The sequence below is a fragment of the Melospiza melodia genome, chromosome 1 (genome assembly GCF_035770615.1).
Source record: "Melospiza melodia melodia isolate bMelMel2 chromosome 1, bMelMel2.pri, whole genome shotgun sequence".
NCBI classification, from domain to species: Eukaryota; Metazoa; Chordata; class Aves; order Passeriformes; family Passerellidae; genus Melospiza; species Melospiza melodia.
Window position 1 is genome coordinate 28,244,459 of NC_086194.1, and position 16,117 is coordinate 28,260,575.

General features: G+C 41.1%; 2 protein-coding genes across 2 annotated transcripts in view; one reads left to right on the forward strand and one right to left on the reverse strand.

Moving 5' to 3' along the window:
• Positions 1 to 329: 329 nt before the first annotated feature.
• Positions 330 to 8,335, forward strand: LOC134427015 (von Willebrand factor D and EGF domain-containing protein-like). The gene is made up of 6 exons (XM_063176497.1): positions 330 to 375; positions 803 to 940; positions 3,509 to 3,604; positions 5,767 to 5,871; positions 6,278 to 6,373; positions 7,917 to 8,335. Exons 1-6 carry the CDS (start codon positions 330 to 332, stop codon positions 8,024 to 8,026), a joined length of 591 nt encoding a protein of 196 aa, XP_063032567.1. The 3' UTR covers positions 8,027 to 8,335.
• A 4,996-nt stretch (positions 8,336 to 13,331) lies between these two features.
• VWDE (von Willebrand factor D and EGF domains) overlaps positions 13,332 to 16,117 on the reverse strand; it is a 29,877-nt gene continuing 27,091 nt past the window's right edge. The window contains 3 exon segments of the mRNA XM_063176662.1: positions 13,332 to 13,352; positions 14,442 to 14,545; positions 15,111 to 15,206. Of these exon segments, the coding sequence (XP_063032732.1) occupies positions 13,332 to 13,352; positions 14,442 to 14,545; positions 15,111 to 15,206 (221 nt within the window).

Consider the following 16,117-nt stretch of genomic DNA (forward strand, 5'->3'; position numbering starts at 1 on the left):
TATTCACATATGGCATCTTTAAAGATGGAAATCAGAGTCTGTGGTGTCTCAAACAGGGCAGGAGTTCAGAGCTGTGCTGTCCTAGAGACGGTGGCAGGGCCAGCAGGTGTCGGGCATGCCAGCAGGCCGGGTGCTGAGGTGGGCTCCTTGTCCAACACACCTGGTGTTGGACCTGGTGGCTGTTCCTCTGCTGTTGGAGGCCTCTGGACATGCAGATAAAAGCACAGCACCAGTCAAGTTGGAAAAGGCCTATGAGAAGATTAAGTCCAATCTATGACCGAGCCACCACTAAGTCACTATGTGCCACAACCTGCCTTTCCGCGAACACCATGAGGGATGATGACTCCACCATCTCCCTGGGCAGCCCGTTCCAATGTCTAGAAACCCTTTCTGTGAAGAAATTCCTCCTAATGTCCCACCTAAACCTTCCCTGGTGCAGCTTTAGAGTACGTCCTCTTGTCCTGTCCTGTCGCCGGCTGCCTGGAGAAGAGCCCGACCCCCCACCTGGCTCCAAACTCCTTTGAGGGAGCTGCAGAGGGTGACAAGGTGACAAGACGACCCCAGGGCCTCCTTTCTCGGCAGCCCCGGCCCTGCTGGGGTCCCGGGCTCTCGGGGGGGCTCGGGGGGCGGCGGGCGGGGAGGCCGGCGCTGAGGAGGAGGAGGAGGAGGAGGAGTGGGAGCGGACTGAGAGGGTAAAAGCGAGAGGAGCGTGAAGGAGCGGGGCTGGAGGGCAGCGAGCGGAGCGGAGCGGGACGAGCCGGGGCTGCCCTGCCGGGCCGGGCCATGGCGGGGCTGCGGCTGCTGCTGGGGCTGTGTCTGTGGGCGCTGTGCCCCGGCCCGGCCCCCGCCTGCAGCCCGCGCTGCCGGCACGGCGGGCTCTGCCTCGCCGACGGCTCCTGCCTCTGCTCCAAGGGCTACGAGGGCGAGCGCTGCCAGCACGGTAAGGCAAGGCGGGCCGGGCCCAGCACGGTAAGGCAAGGCGGGCCGGGCCCAGCACGGTAAGGCAAGGCGAGCCGGGCCCAGCACGGTAAGGCAAGGCGGGCCGGAGCACGGTAAGGCAAGGCGGGCCGGAGCACGGTAAGGCAAGGCGGGCCGGGGCCAGCACGGTAAGGCAAGGCGGGCCGGGACCAGCACGGTAAGGCAAGGCGGGCCGGGCCCAGCACGGTAAGGCAAGGCGGGCCGGGACGCGGCAGGGACGGGCACAAGCGCTGCGAGCGCTCTCTGTCCTGCCCGCCCTCCGGCCAGCAATCGCTGCGGGAAGGGCTGGGGAGATGGGGTTTGGATCTGGTGTGAGGCGGGTGGTGAGGTGCCGGGGAGGACCTAAAGGAGGCGAGGTGGAAGAAGAGAGTTAAGGCACTCTGTATCACACTCAGTGATAGCGAACTGATGGAGCGCCGCCAAAAGCCAGCATGAACACCTCACGTTAGTAAACCGACCCTGCTGTCGGGAATGGCCGTGGGTCCATAGAGAGCTTTTTGCCACTTGGGTGGTGGGTAAGAGGTCACTCGCTGGACGGGCTTTGGTGTTTTATTCCTCTTACTGCTTTAACTGCGTGCTGAAATACTTCCTGTAAGTATTTAAGGAATCACAGAATCAGTCAGGTTGGAAAGGACCAGGAGGTCATCTGGTCCAGCATCCCTGCCCAAGCAGGGTCATCCTAGAGCACAATGCACAGGATTGCATTCAGATAGTTCTTGAATGCTTTTAGAGTCTTGACAGCATTCTAAGCCACAGCAACATTTAATTAGTATCTCTAGGTGCAATTAGTCAGGACTAGTCACTAACAAAAACATCAGAAGAGTGTGTAGAAAGTAGGTTATTTTATGGATTTCTTTTGATTTGGAATATGCTATGCTTGTAAAAGTACTGTTGTTTCCTTTCTGGATGTTACCTGACACACAGAGTTATTTGTACATCCCATTTCCACGTTAGGAGGTGTAAAGCTAGGGTGGAGTCTCTTCCTGTTGGTTTCCATGGAGAGACAAAGTATTTTTTGAAAATGCCACCTAATATGCAAAAGCAAACATTGTGAAGAAGAGTTTTAGTTTAAGCCCTGTTCAATGTTTCTAGACATTTTGGGTTTTAGGGGAGAGGTGAAATATTGGTGGAGAGGCAGAGCAGTTCTTAAATTAGAGAGGTGAACTGTCTGGAATTGTTAAGGAAACCACTGGATCCTTGTGCTCATAAGGTCATCAATGTAGAAAAAAAAATGGATAAATGAATCTTCATCCTTTGTTCTGTCAAAAAAACCAAACTGAAAACTGTGTGAAATAACACAGAAACAGAATTTTTCTAAAATTGGGAGCTCGTGTATGTATGGCACTTCCCAAGAAATGAGAGCATCTGGTAAAAGTTATGGAGACCTGAGCACTGGCTGGTTTTTTACATACATCTCTGTCCTTTCTTTGCCTGCTAGTACTCATTCTGTGGGTACTAATGTGAAAAGTATTCTTCATATAGAAGAATACAGTATTCATAGAGTATTCCTCTATTCAATTGGGTGTCTTGAGAGTGCAATAAGCATATGAGGACAGAATCAGGATGGTGTTACTCATTGTTCATCTTTTTTACTTTTCACCCATCCAGTCAAAGAATAAGTAGAAAAGCTCATCTCTCACCAGCAGCTAACTCAGATGAGACTCCTAGAAACCGATGGGTTTCTAAAATCTTTGTGTGAATAAACAAATCCTTTCTCAGACAGCAGGGCTAATTCAGGGGTGAATATGACTTGCAAAGGGTCTACATGGTAGGTAATTCATTTGCAATAAAGATTTTTATTCATACCTTATCAAACTTGTTCAAGCTGTCAGCAATGAAAAAGTTGCAGGATTTGTGATGATTATAGATGCTTTTCTCCCAACAGATTATTAGAGTTATGAGAAAAGATACATTTATCTTGGATGCTTGCTAAACAAACACTGTACATTTCAGAAAGGTTTCTGAAAAGCCAGCTGAAGCAAAAAAAGGCAAAAAAAGAGTGTGGGGGAGAAAGAAATCCTAACTTACTTCTGGAGACATTTTAGAGAAGAGGTATAAGGAACAGAGCATGTAGTTTTTCTGAAGAGGAATGTAGGAACCCAGTAAAGAGTAAAAAGTCTGGTATTTCTTCTTAAGGATCCCATGATGCCTCTCAAGTTGCAACATCTTTTTATTGAATTGTTTTTTCTTATCACCTATTTTCTGTTATTTCTCCAGTTATCAAAAGCTTTTTTGTCAGTCCAGCTGTGTTCCTGTTTAATGTGGGTGTTTCTTCTGCCTATTCTGTCCAGGCCCAAAACATTCCTTAGTTGTGAGTGCTTAAAAAGCTTAGTGTGGTGGAGTGCTCCCCATGCAGGGAAATGGTTTCACCTTATCAGCAGTGTAAGATGACATGGCAGATATATCTTAGAAAATATTAAGACAAACTGATGAAAATATAATAATGTGCAATTTTAAAATGTATTTAAGTAGTAACTTTAGTAAGATTCACCAATATTTATCCAACCTTTCTTTGTTGTCTGTCTTACAGCTACATGTTATCCAAAATGCAAAAATGGGGGAGAGTGCCTGCGACCTGGAAAATGCAGATGTCCTCCTGGCTATGGGGGGAGATACTGTCATAAAGGTAAAACCCAAGGAAGTGATAGCTTGAAAAGACAAGGAGTTTGAAAACAGACTCAATTAATTTAGGATGCCTCAAGTCCTGGGTCTAACACACTTTGAAATAACAACCTTAATTCTGTAAATCTCTGACCTTGCTATCAAGACAGGCATGGCCTAGAGGATCTGCATGCTTGCAGGAGGATGGGATGGAGTACATGTGCTGAAATGTGTTGTGAGAATCCGAGTGAGTTTTTTGCCTTAGAAAATACCCTTTTTATGTGCTATGTAAATATTCCATTTAGCTTTATAACAGATTCTTTCTAAATAATTGATTGAGATGGCTTGTGTAGATACATATTTCTGCATTAAGTGGTTGAAACTTTTATGTGGTATCTGCAAGATGGTAACATTGAGGGCCAGTCACTGAGGATATGTGTGGCAATGTATTGTTGAGAGGTAATGGGAGATGACAGAGAAGGTGTAGCAAAGATCAGTTTTGATGGCTTTGTGAAGTCTGTTGAATATATGCATGGATTGGAAAAGGCTGTCCAAGAAAACACTGTTGTACATGTACAAACTTGTGGTGTGGGGCAGTGTGCTATTACAGAATCTCACAAAATCACAGACTGGGTGAGGCTGGAAGGAACCTCTGGAGGTCATGATTTCCAATCTCCCTGCTCAAGCAGGGCTACCTAGAGTCAGCTGCTGAAGGCCATGTCTTCATGGCTTTTGAATATCTCCAAGGACAGAGACTCCACGATTCCCAGGGCAATCTGTACGGGCATTTGGTCACCCTCTCTGTGAAACCTGCTGGTGATCTCCTTGTCCTTAATGTGGCTGGAAATGGTTTCCAGAGTCAGTCCTGGCATTACCCCACTAGACCTGAGGTAAGGCAGACCAGCCTGTAGTTCTCTGGGTCCTTCTTGCCCTTCTAGAAGACTGGAGTAATATTTGCTTTCATCCCCCAGTCCTCATGCACTTCTCTCTGTCACTGTGATGGATCAAATACAATCAATATTAAATACATTAACTTACATTGTGTCACAAAGTAATATGCAAGCAAACAGTGAAGAGCTTTTCCAGCTGTGCTGGGTTTGACTCGCATGTCCTTGCATGTTCAGTATTTGTGCCAAAAATCTGTTAGCTGAAATTGTGCTGAGTACTGGTGGTTGAACAAGAGATTTGGATATTTTATCTCTAAATTATCAAGCAGACATCCAAACTGTCCATCTTTACAGTGAAGGATAGTTGTTTTCCTTAAATACAGTGAAGGTGGTATAGAATATACATTACTGCTTGTGAAAGGAAGCATTTGATTGTACAGAACAGTGATTGTGCTCTCCACAGTTGATACCAATCATATGTCTGGCATATGATGTGTAGAACAATTCTGAAATGAGGAGGCTATTACAGGGGCCTGATAAGGTCTCCAGGGTGAGAGAAGGACGAGAATCTTGTTTCTTGATCAGAAGGCTGGATTTATTGATATATGATATATAATACATTACAACTATACTAAATAGGAATATAGAGAGAAGTTGCAGAGGCTGCTAAGCTAAGCCAAGAATAGAAAAAAATCTAAAAACAAGAGAATTCTCTGTCCCTGTGTTCCAAAGAGTTTGCCCTGTGATTGGCTCTAATATTGTACACATGGAACATGAACCAATCACAGGTGCATCCTATTGCATTCCACAGCAGCTGATAACAATTGTTTACATTCTCTTTATGGGGCCCTTGCTTCCCAGAAAATGCAGAAATCTGTGAAAAATGTCTGCGACAGGAGGCTAACTCAAGTATTTGGCCTTTGGGAAGGCACTGCTTAACTTGACTGTAGTCATAGTTTCATTTGGCCAAGTTATATCCTCTTCTCTTCCTTCCTCTTGTTATCTGTAGGTCCTGTCAGGTAAGGAAATACGTGAATCCTTCACCACATGTTATTGGCTTACCAAGAGTGATTTTGCAAGTTTGATACCAATATTGGTATGTTGTTAGTTCCAGTGGTGTAGCTGATGAACAGCTACACCACTGGAGTAGAGTAGAACAGTGCCTTGCCCTGAACATTTGAAATTTTAGTTTTTGCAGATGTGATAAAACAAATAGTTGATGCCAGACAAGCTGTTTAAAGACAATTATTTGAAGTCCCATGCTGCTTCTGAAATGCCCAATGTATGCTGTGTTCCACAGTAAGCTGTGAAGGAGGCTGTCAGAATGGTGGGGAATGCATCTCTGTCAATGGAGTCGTGAAGTGCCTCTGTGCTTCTGGCTGGACAGGCTCAAGATGCCAGGAAGGTGGGTGTCTACATTCATGCAAATATTTATATTCATTCTAAAACTGCCGTAACAAAAACATTTTAAATGTATTAATGGAAATGTCATTGCATTACTACAGAAATGAGTGACCTACATTGTGGATGCTTGCACAGATAAAATAATGTGAAAATGTTTTGCATTAAGGTGTACAACTGTTCACATTTAAACCAAGATTCATTACACAGTACCTATTTTTTTTGCCATTTTTTTTTGCCATTTCCATGGTCCTAGAAATGCTTTTGGAGTTATACCAATTGAATATCTGGCCTAGAAGAAAATGTGTTTTGCCATTTTGACTTGTATCATCCTGAATCTTTCATTCTGTCAGGATTCTTTTACATCAGTTTTATAAATCCTGCTGACTTACCCACTCTTTTTCTTGTAGCAATTTGTCCTCAAGGTTGTCGGAATAATGGAGCTTGTGTGGCTCCTGGGATTTGTAGCTGTCCAGCTGGATGGGTCGGTAGAGCATGTCACTTAGGTAAATGACTTCTGGCATTTTTCATTTATCCTTTCCTCTGCTTGTTTGATTTACCAATCAAAGTGTTCAAATCTTCAGGGCCTAACAAAGCTTCCAGGGAAAGTATCTTAGAATAATAACTGAGAGCTGCTTCCACATACTGGGGTTCTTGCAAGTATGTACAGGGAGTAGATGGCTGTTCAATTTGGTCAGAAACACATAACTTTTTCACTTTGAAAGAGATTCAGATTTTGGTTGTCACCAAGTTAATTACTTGGTATGTTTCATTGGTATTTCTGAAATATGGTTTGTAAACTGAGACCCCAGTATAAGGAACTGAAAATTACTGAAGTACTATTGCTACTGATGTGGGTTAGAAGCTTCATTTTATAGACATTTAAAATTTAAGCTTGCTTCTTACTTTGAGGATAAGTTGATAGAATCAACTCCATGTGTTCTTAGAACTCTAAAAGCTGCCTACTAATCAGGATTAGTACTGGCGCTCTTGCTGAACAGCCACTTGAATTTTCACAAACTTTGATTCACAAAAGCAGGCGATTGTAAAGTCTTTAATCTTCACTTCTTGGGCCTTGTATGCTTGTAACAGCACTGCCCTGATGCTAAAGGCAATAATCCTGAGACTACAAAAGGCAAGGGTTTCTTTTTTTGCTCTCTGGGAGTCTGAAAAGACCCTCATGCAAACATTGGTTTTGAAATGGATATTGTGGGTTCAGAGTCTCTGGATTAAGTCCTCTGCATCTGATATTTTCTCATGGCTGCAGGCATGGCTGTGGCACTAAATTAGCTAGTGTAGTTCTTCTACAATATAGATGGTCCAGCAAACATTAAGAAGTAATATTTTGGTATTCCCATTGACCATCAAAATGGGTTTATATTCATCACTGTATTGAGATAGAGGGTGATATTAAAAGCCAAGTGTGAGAGTTGCAGAGAGAATACTTAGCTCCCTGCAGCTGCAGTAATGTCAGGTTCTTAATGTCAAAATAATCAGCTTCCAAACTAACGAGATCTGCATCAAGTTTGACTCCTTTTGTGTACATGTTCATACATAAATTGCTGCCCCTGGCTTGTCAGCTGAACTGGTGGGTAGCAGGGGACAGCTGAAGCTGTGCCCACTCAGCCCTCCTCTGCTCTTGTGGGGGAAGAGGAGGGCACTGTGTGAGACACTGGTAGGATGAGGTGACTGTTTAGTCATGGGTGTGGATCCAAGCACTGGGTTGAATAAGTTTCAGCAGGAAATTTTATTGGTCTCTTGCTTTTATGGGGCATCCATCTCAAAAAAAGCCTGTGCCTTAAAGAACAGAAATTATAGTATTTTAAAAGGGAAATGGAGCATGAATAAGACTAGTCTGTGCCTGTATTCCAGTGAAGGCCACAATGCCATAAATTGAGAGACACTGCTTTTCAGTTCTTCCATTATGCTTTTATTTATACTGTCCCAGTGCAGTCACCAGGGAACAATTCTGCTACTGCAGTGAGACAAAAAGAAAAATGATCCTGTGTTGTGCTGAGGATATGCTGTGTATCTGGTGTCTCATTTCAGCTGTGTGCAAACTGCCCTGCCAGCACGGAGGGAAATGCATCGCTCCAAATGTGTGTAGATGTCGACTGCCATACTCTGGGCCACAGTGTGCAAAGAAAAGGAAGGAATGAAGCAATTTCAGACAAGATAATCTGCATTTCTGCATTTTTTTGATGTGACTATACAGAGAGGAAGTCTGCAGCAGTGGGGGACCTTAAAATAAACATGGTAACTTGATTTCAGACAAATTTTTGTCCTCACTATATAAAGTACATGCTTTTCTATATGAAAGAAGGTATTGCTGATTGTAAGAAAGTTGTTACAAATATCCAGCTGTGTGCAGTGTATGACACCTTTTCTCCGCATTTTTTCTTTATATGCAAAAGTATTATTCTTGATTGATACAGCTGACCTTGAAATAAAATTTTTTCTCAAATCAAGTCAGAATAGATCTATGCTCTTTTTGATTTTTCTCCCCTTTGACTAAACTTACTGTGTTATATAATTACATTTTTAAAAGCACATGAAACAAAAAGCCCTCAATTCACATCATCAGAAGTGAATGGTAGTTCAAATATAATTTGCCTTGAGATTAAACAGTTGCAAGAAGAAACTTGCAGAGTTTGCATCTTCCTGGAACATTACCAGACTGTAAAGCATCTTATTTAAATCATGGTTATCACTTTATGTCTGCTTGCTGTCCCTCCCTTTCCAATCTGATCTGGATCTCAATCAGCTAAACAGTATTTTTAAAAAACCCCAACAACTAGCACTCCCCCACCAATTTTTGTTCAGTCAATTCTGCTGTTACTTTCTAAAAGTTTAATCCACGCTGATACTCTGAGAGTTCTTATCTTGACTACTTCTAAGGTCATATTATCTGATCATCTCTCAACATCTAATTATTTCTTTTCCTTACCCCAGTGAGACAGGGAAATAATTTTTTTCTTCTGGATACATTGATAATTCTATGCTATTCAAGACTGTGTTGTTCTGGGAGCAGTATAATGGGAGGCTGCTGACTAGCAGTGAGGAAAAGCACAGGATTTGTGCCTGTCACAAGTCACACGTGTGGGGAACGTGTGACATCTTCTGGAGATGTTCCTGTTTGGCTTCATTTAGGTTTTGCAGCCTTTTGAATGGGCTGCAGAACGGACTGCGTCTTCTGTGTTCGTTGTTCCTTGTCTCATTTTGCTGGTTTTTGTATGGCGCTGTTGAGGAAGGCTTTGCCAAAACATGCAAACTGAATCAGTGAACTTTCCAAATGATGCTCAGATCAGCTTTTACTTTTTTTGAGAGACTGATTTTCCTTGTCTTCTAGATGTAACTGGAATTTTTTGTGTGTGTGTGTGAGAATTTCAGCTATGCATTACTTTTTGTTGGAACAACATTTTAACAGTGGTTAACTACCAGAACATGTAGATCTCATGGGCAGTGACTTAGGTGGACCTGTTTCTCCTGAGATTACAAGCCACTGAGCAAAGAGGGAAAGGTAATGGGGTCTTCTCAGTCACCAATCTTCTCTACAAGAGGGTGCCCAAGCGTGCAGAGGGCAATTGAAAGGCAATGGTTTAGTTCCTGAGACTCCTGTTTCCTGTTCTGAGCGATTGCATAGCTGAGGTTTCTCCTGGGCTTGCTTTGGAGGCTCAGAGGAAACCTGCTGCAGAGACGTTGTGAAGGATTTCCTGCAGGGACAGGGCACAACATAAGAGGAATGCACTTTTTTTGTGCTGCTTTTGCTGGGATACACTGGCTATTTCAGAGCTACTGGTGAAAATTTGATTCTCATGTGTGGAAAAAGATGATTTCATTAATGATTCTGAAATTTTATAATGATGATGATGATGTAATTCTGTGTCACAGTCCACTGCATCATGCCATAATTTAGAAATTCAGGAGTTAGGTTGAATACCTTAGGTGACATAACAAACATTCCTCTGTTTGCAGAGGAATGAATGGGAAAAAATTACTTGCACCAGACCCAAAATCTAGAAGAAATAATCAGTACAATATAAATACAAAGAAGCATAATATCTCAGTGTTATTCCCAAAAAGACCGACTTCTACTAATAAAGACAAAAGTGACAGTAATAGTGACTAGAAGCTGGAAGAAATATTGGCATTGTCAGGAGCAAGAGACCAGAAGCAGTCGTTGAAAGATCTGTAATTGGTGTTTCTGAACAGGCCAAAGCAAATGCTAATTTAGTTTCCTGTTTAGAAATGATTGAAGTAAGCAGTAATTTGATGCCACACAGAATGCAGTAGCATATTTCAGAAATATTACTTGAACATAGCACCATCTACTGGCTACAGTCTTCTTCACGGTTTTGGGTTTGTTTTTTATTTTTTTGTTTAAGAAATATTTCTTCTTATCATTCAATTAAACTTTAAGTGAATTTAAAAGTGATTTTTTAGTTAGTTAGAGTCCAACAATCTTAGAATGTATTATTAATGACAGTCTGTGTCCCCAGATTATTATTTCCACAGTTAAACATACTAAAAAGACTAAAAGAACTGCCAGTAATTCTTGTCTTTTGTTTGTTTTCTGCTTGCTAGAGAATTGAACATACTAGTTACAGCAGGTAATTTTTGGAGATACCTGTGTCTTCCTGTGAGGAGATAAGTATGCATGAAGCTCAAAGGTTGAGAAAAGCAACACAGAACATGCTAGATCCCTTATTCATTAAAGCTAACTGTAACACCTTTTGCAGAGACTCTGGTTTTCACAAAAACAACTGTAAAAATTGTAAGGGTATTGCAGTGGTTGCACTTTTGATACTCAGTCTTTCTAGAGTGTGCGTGGAAAGTGAGGTGTTTCTTCTTTTTAGTTTACTTACATGCACATTTTTATTAATGTTTTCTCTTCTGCTCTAAGTGCTTCTGGCAAGAATGGATTTACTTGGTTTAGCTGTAAAATACCATTTGCTAGCTAGACTGAGCTGTGGGCAGAAGTTGGTAAAATGACCTGTTATCAGCATATGACACCTTTAAATGACAGAAATTGCATGAACAACTTTAGTTATTAGCAAAACTTTCTAACCTCTACATTTGAGTTTGTATATGTACCCCAATGTTAGATTTTGAGAATTTAAACTGCAAAATCTTCAGTTTGATACAAGTTGTCCTTCATTCCTCCAGAGTGGAACTGCTTCAACTCCAACCCTTCTCCCCACTCCCACATCCCCTAACTCTTTTGGGCCTAATTGCAGGTTACAATTTCAGCAGTTCTGTCAACCTCTGTGCACAAGCCCTCTATATAAATCCACATCTTGTTACACTGGGCAATTTTACTGTATTGTTGCCATGTGCTTTCTAATTACAGTGAATTCTGTTTCATGTTTATGATGGACAATGTAGTAACAAAACAGTTTCAACTAATCACATAATTACTGGGCAGTTTTGAAGTAGCTATCTGGCATTTTGCATGTACTAATAATTTTTTTGCATCATGTGCTAGCTGGAAAACAGCAAAAATAGCACAGCTTAGCACTGAGCATTTTTAGCTACTGTAGCAAAACTCTAGATGTGCTTTTGTTCGCACAGCTTGCATTTGGAAAATATAAAAAAAATAATTTCTGCCTTTAAAACCATTGAAAATGAACAGCAAACACAAGTATAATAAAAACCCCTTTATTGAGCCTGAAATCTTAGAAATGCACATATATGTATTGATTAAGTTTTGTGAGTGAAGGATTGCACAAACTCATTAACCAAGGTACTATTAGCAGTGCTCCAGACAGATGTTATCTTTCTTTTTTGCACGGTACCTCTGTAACACATGGAACAGCAGTGATTACAATAAGAGATTATGTGATATTGGTGTGTTTGTACTCTAAAAGCTTCTTCAGTACCTTGTGGAGCTACTCAGATTTTGTTCATCAACATCCTTTTGAGATGTGGGAAAGGAAGTGTCCAAGAGGACTAGGTTTTAAATAATGTAATGGTTCCTAGATCATCAGGCTATCAGCCACATTGATGCTTGATTGAAAGAAACTATGGAAACACTGAAATGTAAAATGCAAGTGGGGAATTGGACCTTTTTTAAATACACCAGTCAGGCACTTGGAAATCCATGAGGTATCATTCTGGAATGATGCTAAGCTCTCAAAATGCCAGCTGACTTTGTAAGATGACTTAAGAAACTATCAAAAGGTAAGGAGAAACCTAGGCACAGAGCTGCTAACAGCTATCATTTGGTAATCAGCATCCCAGAATGGCAGTAAATGGCAAAATTACCTCTATTTTCTTCCTGTTCAAAATTAGTGCATATAAACTGAATATTGCTCAGGAGAACTGGAAGTCATGATGTTTATTTTTGGCTTAAAAAACCAAAGCAGTAAACTTTGTCTCAGCTAAAGGGATGTTTGTGTCTATAATGTTTGTTATGGCAGGAGCTGAAATGTCTTTCTCAGCTCCAGGAGAAGATAACAGTCCTCTGTAGGAATTTTATTTTTTCAAAAACTATCTGGCAGCTGGTAGGTGCAAACAGTTCACTGGAGCAATTGGTAATGGAAAAACATCCTCTGTGAAGTCTTTACAAATACTTTCTGACATGATGAGTATGGATGGCATGATGTACAACAAATTTCTCCTCTTATTAGTTCCTATTTTAAGAATCAACATTGCTGAAAGCATTGTTAAATTCTCTAAGAGTCTTGGGAACAAAATTTCCTCATATTACTAACTGCCATCTCAGACAGGGGCATAAAAATCTTACAGACACAGGAATAATTCAGTAGCTGGCTCTTCCAATTTGTGACTGTAAGTAATGAAGTCAAAACACAAAAGTTGGGATCTGGCTTCTGTCTGCAAAGGCTTGTCATAGATAAATCAGAGTCATTCTGCATCTGGCTGGCTGTTAACAGGGCAGGAGGCCTTGCCTTCATTGTTAGTAGCCCAGCCTCTGTTCTGGTTTCCCCTCCTTCCTTGCCACTGGCTTGTTGTTACAACAAGACCAATGGAAATACAAAATAGGAAAAACCAGTTCCGCTTTTTCTTCTGTCTGCAGCCAAGTAATATCTATATAAACAGTGTTTGTAAACAGGAGGTACCATCCACAAGTGCAGAAGTGCTGCCTTCCTTGCTAGTCACTCAACAGCTGCTACAGTCTTGTTCCCTCAAGAGAAATTCCATAGTCCAGTTGAATAAACTGCAGGATTTTGGGCTCAGTCATGTGATCTGGGAATTCAATGAAGACATCAGAGGCTGTGGGGTTTGTACATGAGGTAGCAAAAAATTACAGGAATATACATATGTTTTAATGACTATAAGATGGTTGTTTTAAAGCTCACCAACATTTGTGATTATATGAATCTTTTAAAAAAAGGCTTCTGAATATTCCTCTCATTTAAATGACTCTGAAATTGCCTTCAACCCTTTTGCTATTTTCAAGTCTCATTCATCCATGCAGCATTCCAATTGAATTGCCACACTTCTTCAACCATGATGTCTTTGTACCTTGGAAAGAGAAAACAAATATTAAAACCAGACTTTAATGAGGCAACACATTATTATGATTAAATTTATTAAACAATTTTAATGCATCTCTGCTTGCCTGGTATGCAGAATGAAAACATTAAGTGAAACCTGGGCTTATAATTTTTATTTCATTAAGAAAATGTGCCATTTTGATCAATGTATGATACAGCATGTCTGACTGACAGTATATGTATTTTTTAGACTAAAAATAGACTAACTCAATGCAGGACATATTTAAGAAAACCTTTAAATCAAAATTATTTCTCTCTTTGGGTCACATTTTGGAAATCCATATTACAGTCTCATTGATATAGGACGAGTAGTTCCATGTTTTCAAAATATGTATGAGCAATTCTTTGTTTCAATTTCTGCAACAAATCTCCTCCATCTCTCAATTCTGCTGGCAGCACAAATGTGTCTAAATACACTGAAATTAAAAGATGAGAAACACCACAGATTATGCAAGAGGAGCAGAATGATTTTACTTCAGACATCACAAAACAGTTAGTTGTAGCAAAATGTTTCATCAAATTACTTCGGTGAGTGAGCACTGGCACTCAAGCAAGGGAATCCAACAGAAAATTGCATGACAAAGCAGAGAAATGGTCATCATTCCCTGTGATATAAAAAACTAAAGTTATTCCCAAGTAACACTTGATTAACTGACTGGCAATGTAGATGGGAAAAGATCAGGGCTTGACTTGATGCAAGCTAAGAAAGTCATCAGCAGGACACTCTTCCCTAAAATGAGGCCAGATGCTGGAAAAGAAAATAGTGGTTATTGGGAAGAGGATAGTTATCAATTCCTACTGCCTGACAAGAGACAATCAGCTTAATTTGAAACAAAGGAAGTTTGGTGCTGAGAACAATTCTGTAAGTATTAGAACCTAAAAATTACTGGAAAAGCTCTTAGAAATTCCATTAATTTTCCCTTGCTGCAGAGTGAAAGGAAGGAATCAGACAAAATACACATTTGGTGTATATCATGCTGCTTCACTGGAAACAGGTGCACTAGTTAATTAACTCCCAAATAACTGTATTGTGATGGTGTCTTGGCTCTACATGTACCTGAATTTTCTTCCCACAGAGGACTCCAGTATAACCTGGACGACAAGAGCACACGTTGGGTAATACGCATTTGCCTCCAAACAGACACTTCTGGTTGCACACAGCTAAAACAAGAAAGGTACATATCAGGCTTTATTCATGGACACATCTTGGTGAAGGAAAAATGGATGCTATCTCTAGATACTTATTCTGTTTGCTATAGGAACCAAGACCTTGGAAGGTATTTTCACACGGTAACACCCCTCAGCATAAGGACACTTAAAGGTCATGTGGAGCCAACAGTGTTCTTGTGTCTATCCCACCCCCCTTTTGCTTTGATGCAGATTTAGTGTGAGAACATGCTGAGGGCATGAATGAGACTGAGAAAAGAACATGAGTAAGGTGGTTTTTGGCACATCTTGCTATTTCAATCTATCACAATGGCCTCTCAGGGCTTGTGCAGCAGCATACAGCACTGGAGCAAACCAACACACACTGCCACGCTCCCAGAGTGCCATCAGATCCTGGAGGGCTTCAGAACAGGCAGAGCCATCTCTACTCTTTATCCTGCCTCTGACACAGATGTGGATAAACTACATCCAAGGTATAGGAGGATTTCTCTGCACTGTGCATGGCTGAAGCACTCTGAGCTGTGCAGAAGCAAGAGGTTTCAGGTTCCATCATTCTTACGTGTTTGACACTGGAATCCTTCCCACTGTGGAGGACAATGACAGGTGCTCGGTCCAATACACTCCCCACCATTCTTACACTCCTGAAGACAGATTGCTGCACAAACACCATCAAAAAGTATGGTTATATCCCAAGTGATTATACTGAGTTGTTATTCAGATTTCAGGATGCTCTCACAAAAGGTGGCATGCTTTTCGCACCCAAGAGTCACATCATCTTCACTCAAATATGTGTCTAAGGCCAATAAGATATTAAAGAAGGGAGACAACTAGAAACAAAAAGCCCTACAACCAAAACCCACATTCAGAGGTTCTGCTGTGTCACAGATATTCACAAAAGCCTGAAATACTGAATTAGGAGAGGACCATTAAATATTTTTTTCCAAATTTACCTTTCTAAAGCATACCTTGGTGGGAGATCTTTTGTCTGTCATTTAACTGAACACCCAATGAATCAACTCAAGAATATTTGATCCAAAGTTATTTTCTATGACCCATTTGTCTGCACATTTGTCCCTGCTTATTAAGCCATGATCTACCCCACAATTATTTCCATTCATTAATAGCTGACTATTTGATAATCAAATCTCTCCTCCGCAGTGTCCAAGAATATCTCACCCCTGTAAATACTGGTAATATTTTTTTTCAAAAAGCAACCCCTTTCCAATAATTACAGAAAGTAATACAGGGAAATCTACTTTTCCTCCATGCCATTAGACAGCTTATTGCCCATATCAGTTCTTAAGCCTTGGGTGGGTACTCTGACAGACACTAATACTTTAACCATCCTCATGCTGATTTTCATGCAGACTGTACTTTTATCCATGCTGACACAATTTATTTATGCACCATCAATAACTTTCTTAAGATACAATGTGACCCACAGGTGTGCGACCACCACAGTCCAATTTCTACCTGTCCTAAACAGCTTGTGCCCACTGCATCGTTTATTCACATCACATCTGTTTCCAGTTTTCCAATATTTCACTGAACTTCTTTTTCTATTAT